General features: G+C 35.8%; 1 protein-coding gene across 3 annotated transcripts; it reads right to left on the bottom strand.

Annotated features, from left to right (window-relative positions):
* Window positions 1-3,108: 3,108 nt before the first annotated feature.
* Window positions 3,109-18,306, bottom strand: LOC127811401 (mitogen-activated protein kinase 19-like). Of its 3 annotated transcripts, XM_052351225.1 has the most exons (12): window positions 17,839-18,304; window positions 12,976-13,158; window positions 11,888-12,861; window positions 9,454-9,862; window positions 9,188-9,315; window positions 8,884-8,943; window positions 6,683-6,832; window positions 6,423-6,578; window positions 6,102-6,313; window positions 5,905-6,006; window positions 3,769-3,932; window positions 3,109-3,649 (listed from the first exon to the last, which is right to left on the bottom strand). In XM_052351225.1, exons 4-12 carry the CDS (start codon window positions 9,758-9,760, stop codon window positions 3,231-3,233), a joined length of 1,698 nt encoding a protein of 565 aa, XP_052207185.1. In that variant the 5' UTR covers window positions 9,761-9,862; window positions 11,888-12,861; window positions 12,976-13,158; window positions 17,839-18,304; the 3' UTR covers window positions 3,109-3,230. The 3 variants fall into 3 exon arrangements, with proteins under 3 accessions (XP_052207185.1, XP_052207184.1, XP_052207186.1); XM_052351224.1 differs by lacking the exons at window positions 11,888-12,861; window positions 12,976-13,158; XM_052351226.1 differs by lacking the exons at window positions 11,888-12,861; window positions 12,976-13,158 and having other exon boundaries at window positions 3,461-3,649; window positions 3,756-3,932; window positions 17,839-18,306.
* Between the last annotated feature and the right edge of the window lie 1,721 nt (window positions 18,307-20,027).

Here is a 20,027-nt window from a genome sequence, read left to right as displayed (position 1 = left end):
AAAAATTGGGGATTTTTGGGCCATTTCTTGGTTGAATTTGGGTTCTTGATGAATTTTCAAAATAAAGGGATTTTTCGGGCATTTTTGAGATAAATGCCAAATTTTTTAAAAATGGAAATTTTGTTTTTTTTCCTCGAATTTGTTTTTTGGAAAGTCAATGGGTTGATTGAAATGGTAAAAATTATTGAGCCCGGTGAAATTCTCGAATGGAAGAAGAATTAAAATAAATAAGAAAATGGAGTTTGAACATCTTAATAAGATTTTTTTTAGCCAAATGTGGTGTGGCTAAAGCCCAATTCTGCTAGTGAATCCTGGGGTTGTGGGAAGGGAAGGACGAAACGTAGTTCCCACCTAAAGCGTTTCATGTTAAAACATAGTCTGCCCTTCACGTCAAGCCGGGCTGGTGGGCAATTCAGGTAAACGGGGCGTCACAATACACCGTAGTATCTAGCAATCCAACCTGGCACGAAACCATAGGCAGTCATCCCGAGACCCCTGTACGTTATTCCAACAAGCACCCTTGGAGAATTACGGCTACACTATCAGGGTGACATCCCATCCCATGCACGAGTATCAATATGCCAACAATATCATGCCATATAAAAAATCATGACTTTCGATGCAACAGTATATGCGCAGATATGATAAAATGCTCATAAATTACATATGACTTAGCAACACTCATGAATATCATGCATAATATAGGCAATCACATCGCGTATAAGTTTTTGGGGTAAAACCATTCATCTTGACCAATAATTTGACTTATCCTCAAAATACGTGCCTGACCTCGATTTTCATGCTCGGTCTCCGAAATTACACAATCTCTCAATTTTTTAGCCTCAATCCACACTGACTATTATATTTATTCAAAGAAATATCAATATCATTTTTCTATAATTTCTTCATAATTTTCCTCCATTTTCTCCCTATTTTTCCTTTCAATAATTTCAAAATAATTAACTTCTCAAGGTTTTTCTCAAATTTTTCTCCATCATAATTCATAAAATAATTTCAGAAAAATATTAAAAAAAATTCAAAAATTACCCATAGGTCACGCGCCCTCACGCACCAGGCGTGTGTGCTGCATGTGATGACCAGCGCGTGCACCACACGTGCCAGTCATCTTCTCTAACGCCGACCGCTAGTGTTTGCTGTCTTTTCCTCCCATGATGATCTACACCTCAATTCAATCACTTTAGCATGCTTCTTGGCCCAAAACCACCATCGAAAAAGCCCTAGTCGGCCAAAAACAGCCCAACTCCGATCACTGTCGTGATTTTTTGCCCACCTTCGAAACCCCCTTAAACTATCATGAAAATCCTCCAAATTTTCCAAAAAAGACCCCCAAGACCTCTAGAGCAATAGGCCTCTATCAAATCTCTCAAAAACACTCTCGAATGTTCAGATTTGATACTTCAAATTTGATCGAAACCCTCGTCTATTTATAGGCGAAATCCGGCCAATCAATGGCCATAGCTTTGCCCACACGCTTCCTAGGCCCATGCTTGGACATACCCTGGCAAGATCAGTCATCCCATCGTCGAATTTTGGCTCCCATGTACGGCAGTCAGATCGGCCATGCTGTTGCTAGTTTCAAAATTTACACTTTTGCCCATTTGCAAATTCTTTTTGTAGTTTAGGCCTCATTTCAAGTCCTTAGACTTCAATATTTTACAATGTGAACCCCTAAGTCTCACGCTTCACAATTGACCCAACGAATTTGGAAAAATGATGTTTTCAACTTCTTTTCAACTAGAATTGAAAATTACACTTAAACCTCAAATGCGTGTTTCGATCGCAAACCCTTTTGTTTCATCCTGAAACCACTTAAGGGTTGTTCTAACTACAAAATTAGAGCATCCTCAGGGTTCCATGGATTTTTTGAAAGTCCTTTACTATCATTTGATTTTTCAGGCTATAACTTAGTTGTAGAAAAACCATATCTGATTTGATTTTTTTCGACGTCATAAATCTCACCTCGAGACGTTCGTCAATGGAATATCTTTTTCCTTAGGTATCTAAGCTTTGAGACGCTCCCTGCCATTGATTCGGCGATTTATTTTGCTATCAAACCAATTTTTCGATATTCCAAACTCGTTTAAATTATATGACAACCTCACGAAAATATGGGGTATTACATGAAGACTCCTAGGACCAATCTCCCCCAAAGACTCCCAAGATCAACTTCTTCGAAGACTCCTAAGACCCTTTGGGGACCCCGAAGCCTTTGTCCTCTCAATCCTTTAATCGGTGCCCCAGTCTATGTGAACCTCGACAATCTTCTCAACTTTATCAAGGAAGTCTACTCTGATTGTTCACGAGACAAATAATTTGAGTAGAATTCTAAACCTACCTTGATCGAAGGGATCACTCCCCAATTATAGATGTTGAAGTTGACAAGTGGAAAAGTATCCATGTATTTTTAAATAGTTTATTCCATATTTTCAAGCAAAGACATTGATGGTGGGTTTGACGTATTCTTGTCAATTCATGACTGAAGATCCTTTGAATACCATGTCTCTAGAAATTAGGAGATGCTCTCGAAAGGATCTCCCAAGGATATTGGGGAAAGGCTCGAGGGCATTCAAGAGAGTCCTCATAAGGGTCTCTCAGGGTCACCATGAATTTATTGAAAATGAATGTTGGTAACTTTTAAAAACAAAAAATGTTATGACATCTTTAATTATAAAACTAAAATTAAAAATGGTAAAAGTTTTACGTTAATTGAATCAGGCTAAATGGTTTTATAGGAACAATATTCAAAAATAACAGAACAGTAATTCAATTATAAGAAAGGTTTTTTGAAACTTGCCAGTTTAATATGAAGAACAAAAACGTGGAAGCGACAAAGATAGACTTATAAGAAATATTTTCTGTTACGTCTGACATTTTCATGCAAAAGGTGATTTTGATGTTTAATTGGATAAATTTTAGATAAAAACATTTTTTGCGGGTCTACATAAGACTTGATTTTTTTTTTTTTAGGTACATTTTACGTATTTTTTCACGGTTTGAACGCTTTTTACGTGGAATATTTTACATTTATTTCCGAGTTCGGGTGCAGAGAGTTACAGAATCATTTAAAAAGAATTTTTTTCTAACAAGTACCACCAAGAATCTACTACTTTTATTCCATAAATTGAATAAGGCAATTCTTACAAATTCAGGTGCAAATAATAATTACTAAAGAGTTAAAACTAACAGGCTGCTGCTTAAATCTAAAAGGGCTAAGAGACTCCAAACTGAACGGCGGTTCCACCCTCCCTGCGAGAAGCAGCTGCAACAGCAGCAGCAGCACCAATTGCACCCAACTGCGACTGTTCCTGCAGCAATTTCGCATTCATTGCAATCTGTTCATTCAATTGGCTCTGTTTCACCTGCCGCTGCAAATATGGGTTCCCGTTTATATCCGTGACCGCCCTCTGAAGGACCGGTTTGGTGGCGACGTCGCTCTGCAGTGGCTGCTGTCTCGTTTGCGCAGAATTGGCATTGGACCTCGGCATAAAATGCGGAGAGATGCTAGTAGTAGTAGGTGGGGCGATACTGTTACTGTTTCGATGATAGACTCTCGCATCGTAGAAGTTACTGGTGATATTTCTACCATTCTCGAAAGGTAGCACAGGTCCCACAATTCTCCCTGGTTTTGCTGACAAGCAAGCAAAGAGACACTTCATTACGAAGCAAGAAGACAAAGATGGTAAAAGCCCAAGGAAACCATATAATTGATATAGAATCAGTTGACAAGGACACACGAGAAATAAGAACCTGGAGCCACCCGAGGTGGAGGCCGAGAAGGCTTCAAGAAATTTCCAGAAACTGTATCGGTTACTCTAACGCTATTACATGCCTCTTCTGTAACTTGCTGGCCTCCGAACAAAGCCAAATTTGGGTGTGCTTTTGGAGGAACAGCACTGGAGTTAACTGTGGACCTGTGAGCAGAACAAATAAATTGAGCTGTTTATGAGTTACAGCTTACATAGCCATAAGACAATACAGGGAAGCCTAAAAAGCAGACACTTTGTCTGGGCCATACTTGTGCTCGACGTGCTCATCTAGCACCTCTAGGATATTTGTCACACCCCAAATGGATTATTTTAATTTTATTTTTGGGCAAGTCCAAGGCCCTCAATTGAAATGTATGTCCATGAATTAAATAAGCTATGGACATGCTTCAGGATACAGTGGGATTTTTAGTAGATTTTTTTGAACATTTTTTGGGTAAATCTGTAACTATAACAAGTTTTTAAATAAAAGAAAAAAAATGCGTTAGATTAATCACAACTCCAACAAAAATAGTTAATATTTTCCTTTTTTAATACACAACATACCAAACCTTTAATCCTATTAGGTGGAGTTTGACTACATAATGTCTGACTCACCAATCATCTAAAACATCATTGACCCTATCTTTTTGTAATGCCATTATAACTTATGTTGTGTAAGAAATTTTCCACTTTTTTTTTTTTTTTTTTACCTTCCTCTACATCTTTTCCTGCAACTTATGTTATGGCATTATAACTTCTAATTAAACCATTTTAATTGCACCTCACATATATTATCCTCAATATAAATCACTCAAGACCATATTACAAATAACATTATTTCTAACTGTACCATAACATCCTCCATTTGTTATGTTCTTATTTATATGTAGCATTTCCTTTATTTATTTATTTATTTTTTTGCAAACAAGTTTTCACAATTCAAAACTGGTGATCTTCCAATCAACATTATCATTGCTACCCAAAGCTCGCAAGCCTTAAAAACTTCTGAAAACTTAAAAAATAAATAAATAAATAAAACAGAAAACTGCATCTGATTGCTTTTTTGTTTTCAAAAATTTTGATAATTTTTGAAAGAAATGAAAATCTTGTTCGACAGTAATTTTGTTTTCAGATTTTTGATTTTGTTTAAACAAATTTTCTGTCTCGTTTACAAAATTTTAAAAACCAAAACCAAAAACTAATAACAAAATTGCAGTCATACAAGTCCAAAGAAATTGTTTTCACATTGATCATTGAGTTTTCATTTTCTTCCTCCTCCCTACCTTCTCTCACCGCCAGCGAGTCACCAACATGCTGGTGCGACACCCAATGCTTTCTGGGAATTTGTAGCACATTTGTGGCCTTTGTTTTTTATGCACTTCACTTGGCTTAAATCTCTCTCTCTCTCTCTCTCTCCTGTTTTCCTCTTGTTTTACCCAACTTATATGTCTCTCTTTCCGGTCTTTCATGTCAAGTCAACTCTACAACATTTATAAGCTTTTGACTTTGTTTTGCTGACTGCCTTCCATACTTAATTTTTAACTAAAATATGCATTTTTAATTATTTCTAATTAAGTCATGTGCAAAACCTCATATCAAGTTGTCCTGTTCCAGATTTTTTTTTTTCGTATACCACCTAGTATTTGTACTAATCCTCAAATCTATGTCTATACTTCTTAGGTAGTGTTTGTTAACCAAAATATAGATCGAAAAAAGTGGAATATGGAAAACATTTCGAACAAAAGTATTTTTCATTGTGTTTGAAAAATTTAAAATAAAAAAGTCATGTGACTTCTTTATTTTAAATTTTTCAAATAAATTTAGCTCTTCCCCCCTTCGAATAAGTTATCTTGAACCTTACAGATAAATTATCTTAATACAATCTTATCTTATTCATTATAACAAACGCTACCTTAGAGAAACTTGGCCCGTGGTGAGACAATTTAAACTTAAGAGATTATAATCATGCTTGCTTATCATGAAACACCTTTTCACCAATGAATTAGGCAAATATTAAAGAAGGCCAGACAATCTCACTCATAGTAGTTGTCATTGCATCCTTTCTTTGTCAAAAGCTGAGAAAAAGGGGAACACAGACAAAAGCATGCATGCACAGACACAGTAATAATGGCCTTACCGAGGGAGTGAAATGTGCTTCCTCTCTGGAGGAATTACAGGCCCACTTTTACCACCATTTTCCTCGAGATAAGCAAATTGCTTTCTGAATTGACCAACCGCACTATAGGTAATAAATGTGCAATAAACTGTATCAGAATAACACAGGAGGAATAAAGCTTACTATCTGAATGTGCTCAAAATAAAAAAATCCACAACCTGGGAAAGAGAAAATTTGGTCCTTCATTCCCAGCCATGTAATCTTTACACAATTGTGGGTGGTATTCTAGTATCTCCCGAAATATTAGTTCCCTTATGTCCTCCCTTGTCACACGTCGCCTCTCGAACTCAAATTCTAGCTTTGAGATTGGTTGACAAGAAGGTTCTCTCTCAAGTTTGGCAAGGCCATTGAAGTAAGGATCAGCTAAAGCCTAACAAATCAAATCAAAAGTTGTGAGATGACTATCATAAAGAAGCATAACTCCTCTTCAGTTACTAGAGAAATTTATATAACAAGCTCAAAAATCAGTACACGCAAACCTCTTCCGCAGTTGGTCGATCTTTTGGATCAAATGCTAACAATTTTTGCAGTAACCGGAGTGCTGACGGGTCAGCATTTGGAAATTTCTCAGTAAAAGGGACAGACTGCTTTCTTCTCATATCTGTCAAGTATCTCCTTGCCTTCTCATTCCGCACCTACACATTACAGAACGAAGCCTTGGGAAAAGAAGTTCTAGAAGATATTTTCTAGACATCAGTGAGGAAATATTAAGGTTAATAAGCAGAGCAATGTTTCATACTCCAGAAATTGTCTCTGCGGATGGAGACCCCAGAAGATCAGTGATCAACTCTAATTGATGAACAACACTTTTACCAGGAAACAATGGCTTTCCTGTCAATACTTCCGCAAAGATGCAGCCGATACTCCAAATATCAATAGCAGGTGTATACTGCAGTCCAAATACAAAAATATAATCCCAATATCTTGGTTATAAAATTTAGAATGATGCCAGAGACATTAAAACCCCTATTATGGAGAAATGACATAAGACCTCATATAGTTACCTGTATGACAGAAATTTCAACTTCCAGGAGAATTAAATAGTCCTCCCTGAATAAGAACTATTTTAGCCTAAGCATCACTACCTAATAAAGCACTCAGAAGTCATTTACACAGAAGCAACACATAAATATTGCCATAGTTCATACCAGTGATAGATGGTATAGACAACCAAGCCGAAGCAAGTTCAAACACCATTTCACCATTTTCCGCTTTTCCTATATCATTATGACCTTTGTGTTCAACCAAACAAAGGAAATGCTTCTGAAAAATATGATTGGAAAAAAACAACTAAGCTTTTCTTAACAAAACTAGAAAATTCACAGTACATAACTGAGGCCCTAAAAAATGTTCAGCTGAAAGAACAATCAACTAGTTTATAGGATGTAATGTATATTGAATCGACAACCATGTCATATAGATTCAGCAAGATGTAAATGCACCGTGCAATACATGAAGCCATATAGCCAAAAAAAAATGTCTGCAAGACCAATATGTCAAATATAATGTTAAGCATGATCAATGGTAATAACACAATGCTTAAAGAAGCATCTAAACATCCATTTATCAAATAACAATAATAAATTATTAGCATCTAAAGATGCATGAAACAACATACAACTTAAAAGAAACACAGGACTTAGAAACAACATCCTGAGTGAAGATAAAGTAGCACAGTTCTGGTCATGTGGAACAAAACAAGAAAAAGATTTTGCCATGACAAACGGACATAGTTAATGAATCCAAATTAAAGGAAGAAATAAAGGAGACGTCTATAAACAAATCTGACTACCATTATGAATAAAGCAAAGTAGAAATAGGTTAGTCAGCTTAAACAAAAGCATAGGGAATGTCTCCAAGCTTGACACCCATGGAAAAAGCCACAATATTAGCTTGCTCAAAAGATTTAATGACAAAAATAGGTCTGAGTAGTAACCTGCATAGTTGAATATGGTTGAGCTCATCTAAGTTAATAGTCCTGTTGCAGGAGATCCAATCATGTTAACAAAAAGAAATTGTCACAAGCTTGCAAATGCCTATTATTTAATAATGTGCAGTACTCCAACTTTACCGAGGAAGGTATGCTGGGGACTAATGGTTATAGGTATTCAATATACTAAGAAAACAAAATTATTCTTAAGACAGTGCTACAGTGTTTTCATCAGTGGTTGAATGATACAATTATTAAGGAAACACGAGAACAAAGTAGGCAACAGACAGCATTGTGTGCTAGTGTTAAATTTAATAAATTATATCTTGTGTTAATAGCATCAGCTTGTCTTATCATGAACATGGTAAATTTAACACAAGAATAAAGTTGGACAACAGGCAATATATATATATATATATATATATAGAGAGAGAGAGAGAGAGAGAGATTTCCATACAGAAACTAGCCAATCTGCACAGTTTGAACCAATGCCAACCAAAGAATAAAGTTGGACTACAGGCAATTTAGAGATACGTAGAGAGAGAAAGACAGAGAGAGAGTAATTTGCATACATAAACTAGTTAGGGTACAAGGGATGACCAACCAATGCAAAATTCACCACCGCCTGTGGATATTTAATGCATGCAATAAAGCAAACACACCAATTAATGCTAGAATTTCTGTTATCATAATATCTTCTCTAGAAACCTCCCTTCCCCTCTTCATTTTCCAGCTATTATCTGTAATTCCTTTTATGGCGCTCTCAACCAACAGATAACAATTATAGTGAAGTAATCATAAGGAAAAATATGGACAATAACACCTCCCCCCATGCCCCCTAAAAAAAAACCCACAAAAGTGAAACAAAACAGAACAAACAGATCAGTCACCTTTTCATAAATGAACCAAAAGAGAGAACAACATTATTTCAATTCACATATCCATAAATAATGCTTTATACACATTGAAATCGAAATAAAAAGCATCAGCACACAGTAGTGAGCTATTACCTTTGAGAAAAAGGATCCACATAGCTCAGGAGCTCTATACCATCTTGTAGCAACATAATCCTACAAAGCATATCAGAAAGAAGCAGAAAAACTGACATAAATTCTGGAAGCGTTCTCAAAATGTAACCAGGAGTTAAGAAGGTAGTCTGCATTATATGCAGGGTCACAACATGACCAAACTTAAGGAACAAATTCTGGCTCAAAGTTATAAGTCATACAAATGCATGATTTCAATATGACCAAAGATACGGAAAAAAATTTGATATCAAAGTTATATGATGATTAAGTTGTAAGAATGACATACCGTCCAAAATATTGTTGTTGGTGTATCACTAAATGCAACTCTGGCCAGGCCAAAATCACATATTTTAAGTTTGCAGTTTGCATTTGCCAAGATATTTTTGGGCTTAAGATCCCGGTGGTACACATTTGCTGCAACCAGAAGCAATAAATCAGAATACATCTATAACAAATTGGAACCCCTTGAGGTTGGGGGAATTAATAATCAATAACACTGGTAAGATAATAACTAGTCAGTAGTCACTGTACATATTGTCCAGGGATGGTCACCTGTATGCATATACTTTAATGCCCGTAGCATCTGATAGAGGAAAAACCGATGGTGATCGTGAGTCAAGTCATCATTGGCTTTGATGACTTGGTGAAGATCAGATTCCATGAGCTCAAAAACAACATAAATGTCTTTGAAGTCTCGCCTTGAAGGTGGCATCATGATGCGCTTGATTTCAACAATATCAGGATGTCGTAGAAGTCTGAGTAACTTGACCTCCCGTAAGATTCGAATGGCATCAGAAAGGTGCTCAAAAATGTCAGTAATTTTCTTTATAGCCACCTTTTCACCAGTATGTGTGTCCATCGCAGCACAAACAACTCCATAGCTTCCCTTCCCTATAACTTCTAGTATTTTGTACCTATTTGCATCCCCATATTCAGTGAAGAAGTCTATCTCTTTCAGGCTCTGTACAATGATGACATGAAAAAGGAGTCAAATTGATGCAGAACCCAAACCAAAAGAAATAAGAGTAATCCTGATTACTCAAAAGCAATAGCAATATTCAATATTATTCATCAAAATACGACCTGTGAGAATGGAATACTTTCATTCTAATTCACACAATGATACAGCCCTAGTTATAGGGTTGAGAATTACAACATGGGAAAGATTACAACAAATCAATTTAGGAAAGATTACCTATACAAAGTTTTAGGAAAGTATTCTAAACTGAAATTAAGAAAGTATTCTAGACTGAATTTAGAGATTTCTAAAAACCAAAGGTTTAGATTAGCTTCCAATCTTCTCACAGATGATTAGTCAACCTTCCTTTTTCCTTTCTCTTGAGTTTCTTATGGGAATCAACACAACCCTCTGCTGACCTTGCAAAATGGGGAGCCTTATGCACTAAGGACATTCTTTTTATATGAACTTACCATAGCTAATGTAATGTCGAAGAAGAGGGAGGAACATTTGGGAAAGCTGAATTATCACCTAACCTAAATAGTAGAGGAATGATGATTAAAAAAATGAATTGTAAAAAGCAGGATGACCTTTTGGTCTCATGTAACCTTGGGAAGATGACGTGGCCACAGGGAATCTACTGATGTGGACCCATAATCAATGTTTTCTTTCATTAGGGCCTTCACCCCCTTGACATCCATATCATAAAATAGAAGAATGGTTGTTAAAAAAAGACCAAGAATCAAATAGTCTATGTTTTAAAAGGTCTAAAACAATTTACATTCAATGAAAAAAAAAAGTGTGGTAGAAGAGATTGGATTGTGGCAGATAAAGCTAATCCAGTGTGAATTGAGATGACTAGAGAAACTAGTGCCATTTGAAACACGACAAAATTTATTTGAGTAGAGTCAAACAGAAAAGCCTTGCAACAAAGACTTGGTATGTTGTTGTTGTAGAGTCAAAGAGAAAAACCCCAAAAAAGAAAAAAAAAAAAAAAAAGCAACAAACCAAAATCTAAAGTTTTAAAAAATGTGTACACTAGTTTACACAAAACAAATGAGAAAAGAGATATATGTAAAGTAGCGAAAGCAAGACAAAGAAAAACAAAGAATTTGAGCTTAAGTGAAGTGCAAGTGAAAAAGATAATAAATAAGAGTACTACATTAGGACAAATAAGAGATGGAACGAATATGTCTCAAAATTTTAACAAATGTAAAGAAACAAGTATTACATTAGGACATCTTAAAATTTTCAAAATGAAAAACATTAAGTTACATCTTGTGTAGATGTATTTGATCAAAAAAAGTGCAATAAGCTATAAAAGAGATGAAGAATTGTAAAGCAATTAGACTAGATAATATCCCAACCGAAGAATTAAAAAGCATGGGAAAAAGAATAGAAGACATTTTATGGTTTAATAAAGTTTTGAACATGATACCTTAATCTAAGAGAATGCCTAATAAGTTGAAACAAAGCACTATGGTCATCATTTACAATAATAAAGGAGGTATTCCAGGTTTTGGCAATTATATAGCAATCATTGTTATGGTGGTGTAGTTGTTGGATATTATAGTGGTTGTGTGAATAATCACGAGGGAGGCGTGATTAAAATTGTTTGGACATGTTAAAAGAAGATTAATGTACACACTGTCTGGAACTTAGACCTGACAGAATAAACTCTCAGCCAATGGCGAGTGTTACAGCAGGAAGTGGCGAGAGATAAGGCAGAAAATAGGGAGAATTTAAGAGTAGAATTGAGAGAGAGGAGAACAGAAAGATGCAAGAGAGAGATTGAGAGAAACAGAGAATTCTGAGAGAGAGATCAGGAGAGGGAATTGGAGAGAGAAATTCAAAAACTGAAATTCAGTAAATTCATTGAATGGCTTCCAAACAGATTGATTATCTTTATATATAGCTAATCAATCAGCTGTTACAATTCATTTACAAGTTGTAACTGTTCTCTAGAGAATTAATATTCAATAGCTGATATTCAAATTAATGGCTACAACCTACTAAAACCCTACGAACCTGACATTTCCCTCCCCTTGAAAATTTTCTTATCCTCAAGAAAACAAAGAAGCTGAGTAGCACGGGGAAATTGATTAAGCAATTCTTGAAATTTCCAGCTGTAGTTAGTGGAGGTAAAGTAGAACTAAAAGTAGCAATAGGACCAATGATTTTCTATCAAACCAATACTGTAGAATTCCATGCAATTTCCCATAATTTCACACCAAAACTGTATACGTCTGACTTCTCATTGGATGGTTCATCACAGGAAACTTCTTGAGCCATCCATTCATGAGTTCCTGCTGTTGATTTTGTAGAAAGAATTGTGCTAGGTTTTAAGTGGAATTGGCCAAAATCACAAACCTTTACTGTATACTTCTTTTCAACCAAAAGATTTGGAGACTTCAAATCTCCTATGAGAAGAACAATATTTGGATGCCACAGGCGTTTCATAATTGTGTCCTCTGTGAAAAATTCCTTCAATAGCTCTGGATGGAAATCTTGATCAATATAAATCTTTATAGCCACATCCGAGCCTTGCCAATCAACATGATGGACGGCATCAAAGGAATCTAATCTGATTCTCTCTTTCAGAACCAGCTCACTCTCTGGAATATCCGAATCCTCCACCTCAAGTGAAAGTTCTTGAGTTGTTTTAGTTGAAAAAATTTGACTTTCCTTGACAAACCTAAAATCACATGGAACTGTAATGTCCTTTGGACTAAAAATGCCAACAAATGGCCGAACTTCTCCCTGACCAAGTAGAGGGAGATGCTTTAAAGGAAGAGGATCTTTGACTGTGTCCATTGAGCTTGTGACGGAGACAAGGTCAAATGATTTGAACAGATTCAAATCCTAGTCATTGATATCTTTTCTGCTGTTGAACTAGGCACCTTGTTGTGTTCATCCACAGGTTGCTTAGGACATGTCATGTCAACAGCATCACCATCAATTCCTTCCAGAATTTGATCATCATTCTCCTTTGACAGAAAGTTCTGCGGCAAGTTGAATTCCAGAATTCTATGAATCACACCATTTCTTGGCAGGAGTGGATCTGATCTTTCCTTGGGAGGAAAATTAGAATAAGGAAAATAAAAAAGAAGACTTACTTGATACAACTTTGAAAACATCATCATGAATCCATCAAATCTCCTTGTTAGGCCATCCAATTTTTCTGTTAATTCTGTCCACAGAGTTCTCAAACTTCCAATCCAATGTCTCATGATTCTGGCTAATCGCCCCATGATTTCTACTGTGTCCGGACTCCAGAGAATCCACTCGAGCCTGCAGATCTGAAATTTTCACATTCACCTGCTGCAGCTAAGATTCGAATTGCTTCATGCATGTACTATCAGCCATGGAAGAAATTGCACTAACAAATGAAATCGAAGGCCTAGGAACACCTCTGATACCAATTTATCAGGAACCAGGACCTAACAGAATAAATTCTCGGCCAATGGCGAGAATTAGGGCAGGAAGTGGTGAGAGATAAGGCAGAAAATAGGGAGAATTTAAGAGGAGAATAGCGAGAGAGAGAGAGAGAGAGAGAGAGAGAGATTGGGAGAAACAGATAATTCTAAGAGAGAGAGATCAAGAGAAGGAATTGGAGAGAGAAATTCAAAAACTGAAATTCAGTAAATTCATTGAATGCCTTCCAAACAGATTGACTAGTTTTACATATAGCTAATCAATCAACTGTCACAATTCAATTACAAATTGTAACTGTTCTCTAGAGAATTAATATTCTATAGCTCACATTCAAATTAATGGCTACAACCTACTGAAACCCTAGGAACCTGACACACACCTGTGTAACAACAAACAAAAACATTTATTCTACTAGGTGGAGTCAGCTACATGAATTCTAACTCTCCAACCATCTCTATTAGTGGTTATATATTCTTACAAATATTTAAATATTTTCTATCAAGTCTTTTTGCTCCTCTCTATCTCTTTTACCATCAATGTTTTGAAAAGTGGTTACCGCACTTAAGCGCAAAAGGCCTATGGAGCTTAAGCGCAAAGTGAAGCACATGCTTAAGCAATGTGAAGCACATATGAAAAAATAAAGAATATAAACTTTTATAAGCATAAAAAATATAAACTATTAAAAAGGAAATCATTCAAAAAAACTAAATAAGAATGAGAGTTGCAAATTTAACAAAAGATAAGATACCATTTTTCATTTATATTTTACATCAATTTACAAGTTCGTGCAACCATAGCAAAAACGCATAGGGGACATATAAAGGGATACAATCTGGTCAGTTGCTGGTCTTCATGGAACTTGGAATGATCACTAGTATGAACTCTCGATTGAAAGAATCTAAATATGTTAAGGCTTCTTTTCAATTTTTTATTTTTGCAAGCCTTCTTTTGTTTCTTGTAAAAGTTTCGCAAAAAATCTCATTCTATTTCATTAACACAATTTATACCATAGTTACCTAATACCCCCCCCCCCCCCCGGCACCACGTTCCAGTACGTGCGCACTGGAACACGGTGCGTTTGCGTCTTGGAACGCTTGGGGATGCGTCCCAGTTCTCCGATAATGAAGACCCGGGTCCCTACTACCATCTTCTTCCTCTCTCTCTGCACCGATATTGTCTTCTTCCTTTCTCTCTGCAACAGCTCTTCCTTTCTCTCTGCAATAGTTCATGGTTTTTGTCAAGAAGGGGAAGCAGCGACGAGGATCAAATCTGTATAAGTTCTGAAGAGAGGTTGCAGCAAGTTCCCCATCGTTCAAGCTTCTCATCTACAAATAGAGGTGACTACGGAATACAGATGACGATGGACAACAAATCTTTGAAGCTTCTTCAACGATGGAGTACTTCAAGTTGCAGAAGATGAAGATGAGGTTTCCTTCTTCCACTGTGAGGCTTCAAGTTGTACTAGCAGGTGGAGAGCGCACAGCCACCTCTCGTGAGTTGTGCTTTCACTTTTTGAATTTTTGGCTAAAGTTTTTATTGAGACTCCACATCCCATAATTCTCATTGTACTTTCTATAAATACACATGGGAAACATCTCATTGCACATTAAAATAACGTCAAATATAAAGTTCGACAGGCAGATCGTGGGTTCTAGAAGGAAGTACGTGTACCAAATAGCCCTTTAAGACTTTGTTTTTGAATCTTATTGATCTTGTTTGATGTCTTCATTGTTTTCAATCCTAAACTCCTAAGTCCTAACTTCTAATCCCAATTCCCATGTAAGTTTCATCATTTCTCTATCTTAAGAATTTTAATCATTTGTATTAATTCCTATTTCCTAATTTATATGGTCAAAAAATCTAAAATATTTTTTAAAAAATTTATATATTCATCGACGTTCCACTTTGGCGCCAAAGCGTACCATGACCCCAAGTAGCGAACCGATGAAACCTACCCCCCACGTACCGCATCCCGGGAAAAGTGGCATACCACATCCCCGTACTGCGTTCCACGAACCAGGTAACTATGATTTATACAAAGGATTAGATAGAAGAAGAAAAAAAAAAAAAATCATCCCTAATTTACAACAATCCCCAATTAATCAACCCCTAATTTATAGCAACCCCCAATCAATCAATTCCTAACTTGCAATCAATCAACAATCCCTAATTTACACAATAAGAATCAATCATCAATCCCTAATTTACAACAATCCAAAACCAAACATCAATCCCTAATTTACAGCAATTGGGAATAAATTAGCAACCCCTAATTTACACCTTTACACATTTCCTTGAATATTTTTTGCTTGGTAAATACAATCAAGACTTCTTTATTTTTAAACATATATATATATATATGATTTTATTCAGATCTTAGAAAGATATGATGATAGCTTTTTTTGGGTAAGAATTCCATGCAAACAGCCACACTTGCAAAAATTTAAACAAATCCAACCATTCATATTGTTTGATAAAAAAAAAGTGTATTTCTGAAGCACGCACTTTTGCAATTCAAAGCTCAGGTAAAAACGCAACTTAAACATGCTTTAATCGCAATCAACTAAAGTCACTAAGCTTCACATAGAAAAAAGCCCCAAGCATGCTGCACTTTGCACTTAAAACATGCTTTTTTAAACACTGTTTACAACAAACTTCTTCCATTCCATATATTCACCTTGTATGTGCATCTATTGCTTTTTTTTTTTTTTTTCTTCACATATCCAAATCATCTAAATCATATCTCACTTATCTTATCTTCAATAGGTTCTACCCAACCTTATTACATATAATTATATTTCTAGTTTTGTACTTTTCTATTATGTACGTCTTTAATAGATGTACCTGTAAGGAAAGTAAATAGAATGAAAGAAGCTTGTAGCGAAAGAGTATGGAAAGACTAAAAAGAAAAAACAGGAATAATTAGTATAAAAAAATTAGATACGACATTAAATACAATAGACATACAAAAAATTGAATCATAAATAGAAATAAATTAAAGCAACAAAATATCAAACCTTCATCCCATTACAGAGATGAATAAAAAACTAGAATTATGTAGTTAGACTCCACCTAGAGGGATTAAGGACAATGATGATGATGACGACAACAAAGACGATAATGATGATTAATATGAATAGAAAAGGATAAATAGGCATCGTTTGATTAAAAAAAAAATTGTCTTTAGTAATCTGTATTAGTTTTTTTTTTTTTTTGTGTTCAGTTTTTTCTTCATTTTAAAAAATAAAAACTAAACATGTTTGATAACTTTGCTTGTTTTTAGTTTTATTTTTAATTTTTTATATTTCTTTTATTTTCCCTCTTCCATCCTCCTTGTTGCCAATGATCACAATTATCAACAACTCCAAAGCGCTTTGGAGCCACCAGCATGACTCCCAAAAGGCCAACAGCAGTCAACAACCCCTGAATTGATTCCAGGAGTCACCAATGAGTAGCTGATCAGGTACCAAAGAGGCCCTTAGGTTTTGATGAATAAAATGAAAACATAAAGAATGTCTTTTTGAATGTGGGGATTAGTGCCACTATGGTAATTCTTTCCCACCCAAAACGGTAAAGAAAAAATTAAAAGCAGCATAGCCAATGAAAAAAAAAAAAAAAGAAATACTAGAAAAGAAAACCCCCAATTGTACTAATTAGCTCAACCAATGTTAAAGCTAAACCATGGGAAGAAATCCAAAAGCTAAATAAACATGAACTTTGGTAGGCAAATGACCTTATGAAACTTTGGTGAGTACATATTCCACTTTAGAAGAAAAGGTATACTCAATACCTAATGCACAAAACTCCCTTCTTTTGTGAGTGTCAAGAAAGATAATTTTTGTATGCAGCCTTACCATTACTTTTTCTGAAGAGACTATTTCACGACTTGAACCCGAAACCTTCCAATCACAAAAGAAGCAACCATATGAGGCTACCAAGGCTCCCCCTCATTAAACTTTATTAGAAATAAAAAATAAAAAATAATTGAATTCTTCCAGTATACTTGAAGGAAAGAAGTGAGGGCAAATAACCAAAAGCAAATGTTTTCCCAGTAAATTCATGAAATTCTACAATTTCTGGATTTTGAAGCCATGGAATCGTATTCTAAGTTACTAGAGAAACTCAGCAACTAAAGAATATTGAACAATCAGCATTCTGTTATCACCAGTTAAACTAGTATCAGATTCCAAGACATGTACTTGTATAGAAACAAACATCCTAACACTTAAAGCAAGCACAAAAGTAATCACAGAGTCTCTCTTCACAAAGTTTATCAAAGATTACCGCTTTCTTCGAACAGATTCTCTCTCTCTCTCTCTCTCTCAAAGTTTTCTCAATTCTTGATTTAGCTTTAGGAGCTTGTTAATTTATCATATTTTTCATTTTGTTATCCAAGTGCATTTCAGGAAGATTCAAATCCAGGCGTGGAAGAAAGAAAAATTTGAACTCTCTCCATACTTCAGCTCTTCCAGAGCCGCGGGAGGCTAGAACCAAGACAAAATTTGACATACGCAGAGAAAGGTAAAAAGAGAGAGAAAATCGACCTTCTTTCTCTGATCTTGCTGCATCGTTTACAAACCAAGCTCAATAACACCAAGAACTGCGCCGTCGCCTTCTTCCCCGCTCTCCTCCCTCCAATACTCGCGATCGGATCCAAAACCCTAGAAATCCACCGAACACTCTCAGAACGAAGAAATCGACGGCGAATCACAGATCAGCCGCATTTGCCCCAGCGACACCGACTCCGAATGAACAGCGCACAGCAGTCCCTTCTTATCCTTCCCCAAATCTCTTTCCCGAAGCATACACTGCACCTGTCGCCACCAACCGCTTTACTCATCCAATTCCTCTTCCGAAAATTCAAACTAGTTCAACAACTACGCACGTTCATCGTCAAGCCGACGCTTCAAGCCTCGCAAAGGAGCCGAGATTGCGAAGATCTGAAGCAGAAGGATAGAAGAGAGAGAGACATCACGGTGTTGGGAATTGTTTTATAGGGAAAATTGTTGTGGTTTTGGTTTTTTGCCCTTTTTATTTTATTACTATTTCTTCTTCCAAATTGCAGGAGGGAAGTGTTGCTTCATGCGTACGGACTTGGTCGTCGAGTATTTTAATTTTCTGTTCAATAATATGCTTTGCGAATATTTGACTCATTTACCACCGTGCCACTAGCTCGAAATACTATTTACGGGAATACCACTCTCTACTTTCACCCCAATGTCATGTTTAGAGTCATGGCAACGGCAGGCAGCTCCAGCATAGAGTCCTCACCGTCACGCTCAATTTTAAGTTTGAACTATTGGGGAAAAAAAATATTTTTTATCATGTTTTTAATTATGTATTCCATTTTTTTAATTAAATTTTTATTTTTTAAATTTATACCCGTCTATCTTTTATTAAAATCATTTGTTAAAATATTTAATAATCATGAATGTTATGTATATTCACCTTACTGGATATATCAAATTTTTAGTAACATTACCTAAATGTTTAATTCAATTCGTTTAGCAAGTAAAAAATTTGTAATGGTTAAAGAGAAACTAAATGGCAAGCAAGTCAAGTGGTCACTTGTTAGTTAGAAAAAGGAAAAAATGTGGGAGACTCCGCTGATTCACCCAACCTAAATAGAATTTTGTAAATTTAACCAAAATTTAATATTTAATGAACTAATCACGATGAGACACGTCGACAGATTTGAAAATTTCAACGAGTCAGAGCAACACATGTTTTAGAAAAAAAAAAATTGGAAGTTGCGGGGTAGAGATGTCCCACGCATGGCATTGGGACCGAGAATGTGATGTTTTCGTAAATAATTTTAATTTAATCGTAAACAGTGCGTTATATATATAAAAAAAAGGATAAAATTGTAAAATATTCTTGCTTTCGGTCGTCTTTATTAGACTCGTCGCTATAGCTGTAGTCCGTCCATTCCATACCAACCTCGTGTTTAAATCTCGCAAGTACGGATCACTTTCTCTGCTGCTTCTAGGGGCTCACCTCGTTAAGGCCTTGTTTGTTTGGGATAAGAGTTATATAATGGAATGGAATTAAATTTTAAAATATTTTATTTTTATTGAGCAGGTTAAGGATAAAATAATGTGAAATAATATATGAGGTTGTGTTGGGATAAATGATTTCAAACTGTGTTTGAAATTTTTAGTTAAAAAATATTGTTATTTAAATATAATAATAAATTTATAATTACAGGTAAATGTTGGTTGAGAGCTTTTAGTTTTTGGGACTTCTATAAGAGGAAATAATTAGGGTGCGGCGGAACACGAGCCTCTAATACTTAAGTCAATCTCTCTCAAAGTAAAAATGCAATTGAATTAGATGTGTTAAGATACAACAATTGAAATATGTAGTGAGGAAGAGCCAGAGTAGACAACTGGCAAGAATCTACTGGTGGAGATAGATGTTGGGTTGCTCTGGTCCGCGATATCCTAGTCGGGGCCGTAGATGGACCTCTAAAGGCACTTCCGGTAGCGGGTTACTCTATTAGGCAATGGTTTCTTGGGAACTCAAGACGTAACTGCACTCACAAGAACAAGCTAGGAGACACACGATGATTCCTCACCTGTGTATACCATTCAATGCTTAACTTAGTACGAGTTAAGCATGCTAATATTGAATACAGAACAGTCGTACATTTCCCGACAAGAAAGAGTCAATCTTGGTACGGTTACAAGTAATCGATGATGGACCTGCATGTTAGTAGTGCTAGTGTAGGTGC

This window comes from Diospyros lotus, chromosome 10 (genome assembly GCF_014633365.1).
Source record: "Diospyros lotus cultivar Yz01 chromosome 10, ASM1463336v1, whole genome shotgun sequence".
Taxonomy (NCBI): domain Eukaryota; kingdom Viridiplantae; phylum Streptophyta; class Magnoliopsida; order Ericales; family Ebenaceae; genus Diospyros; species Diospyros lotus.
The sequence above is the reverse complement of the archived record's forward strand: the minus strand, read 5'-3'. Positions and strand labels throughout refer to the sequence as shown.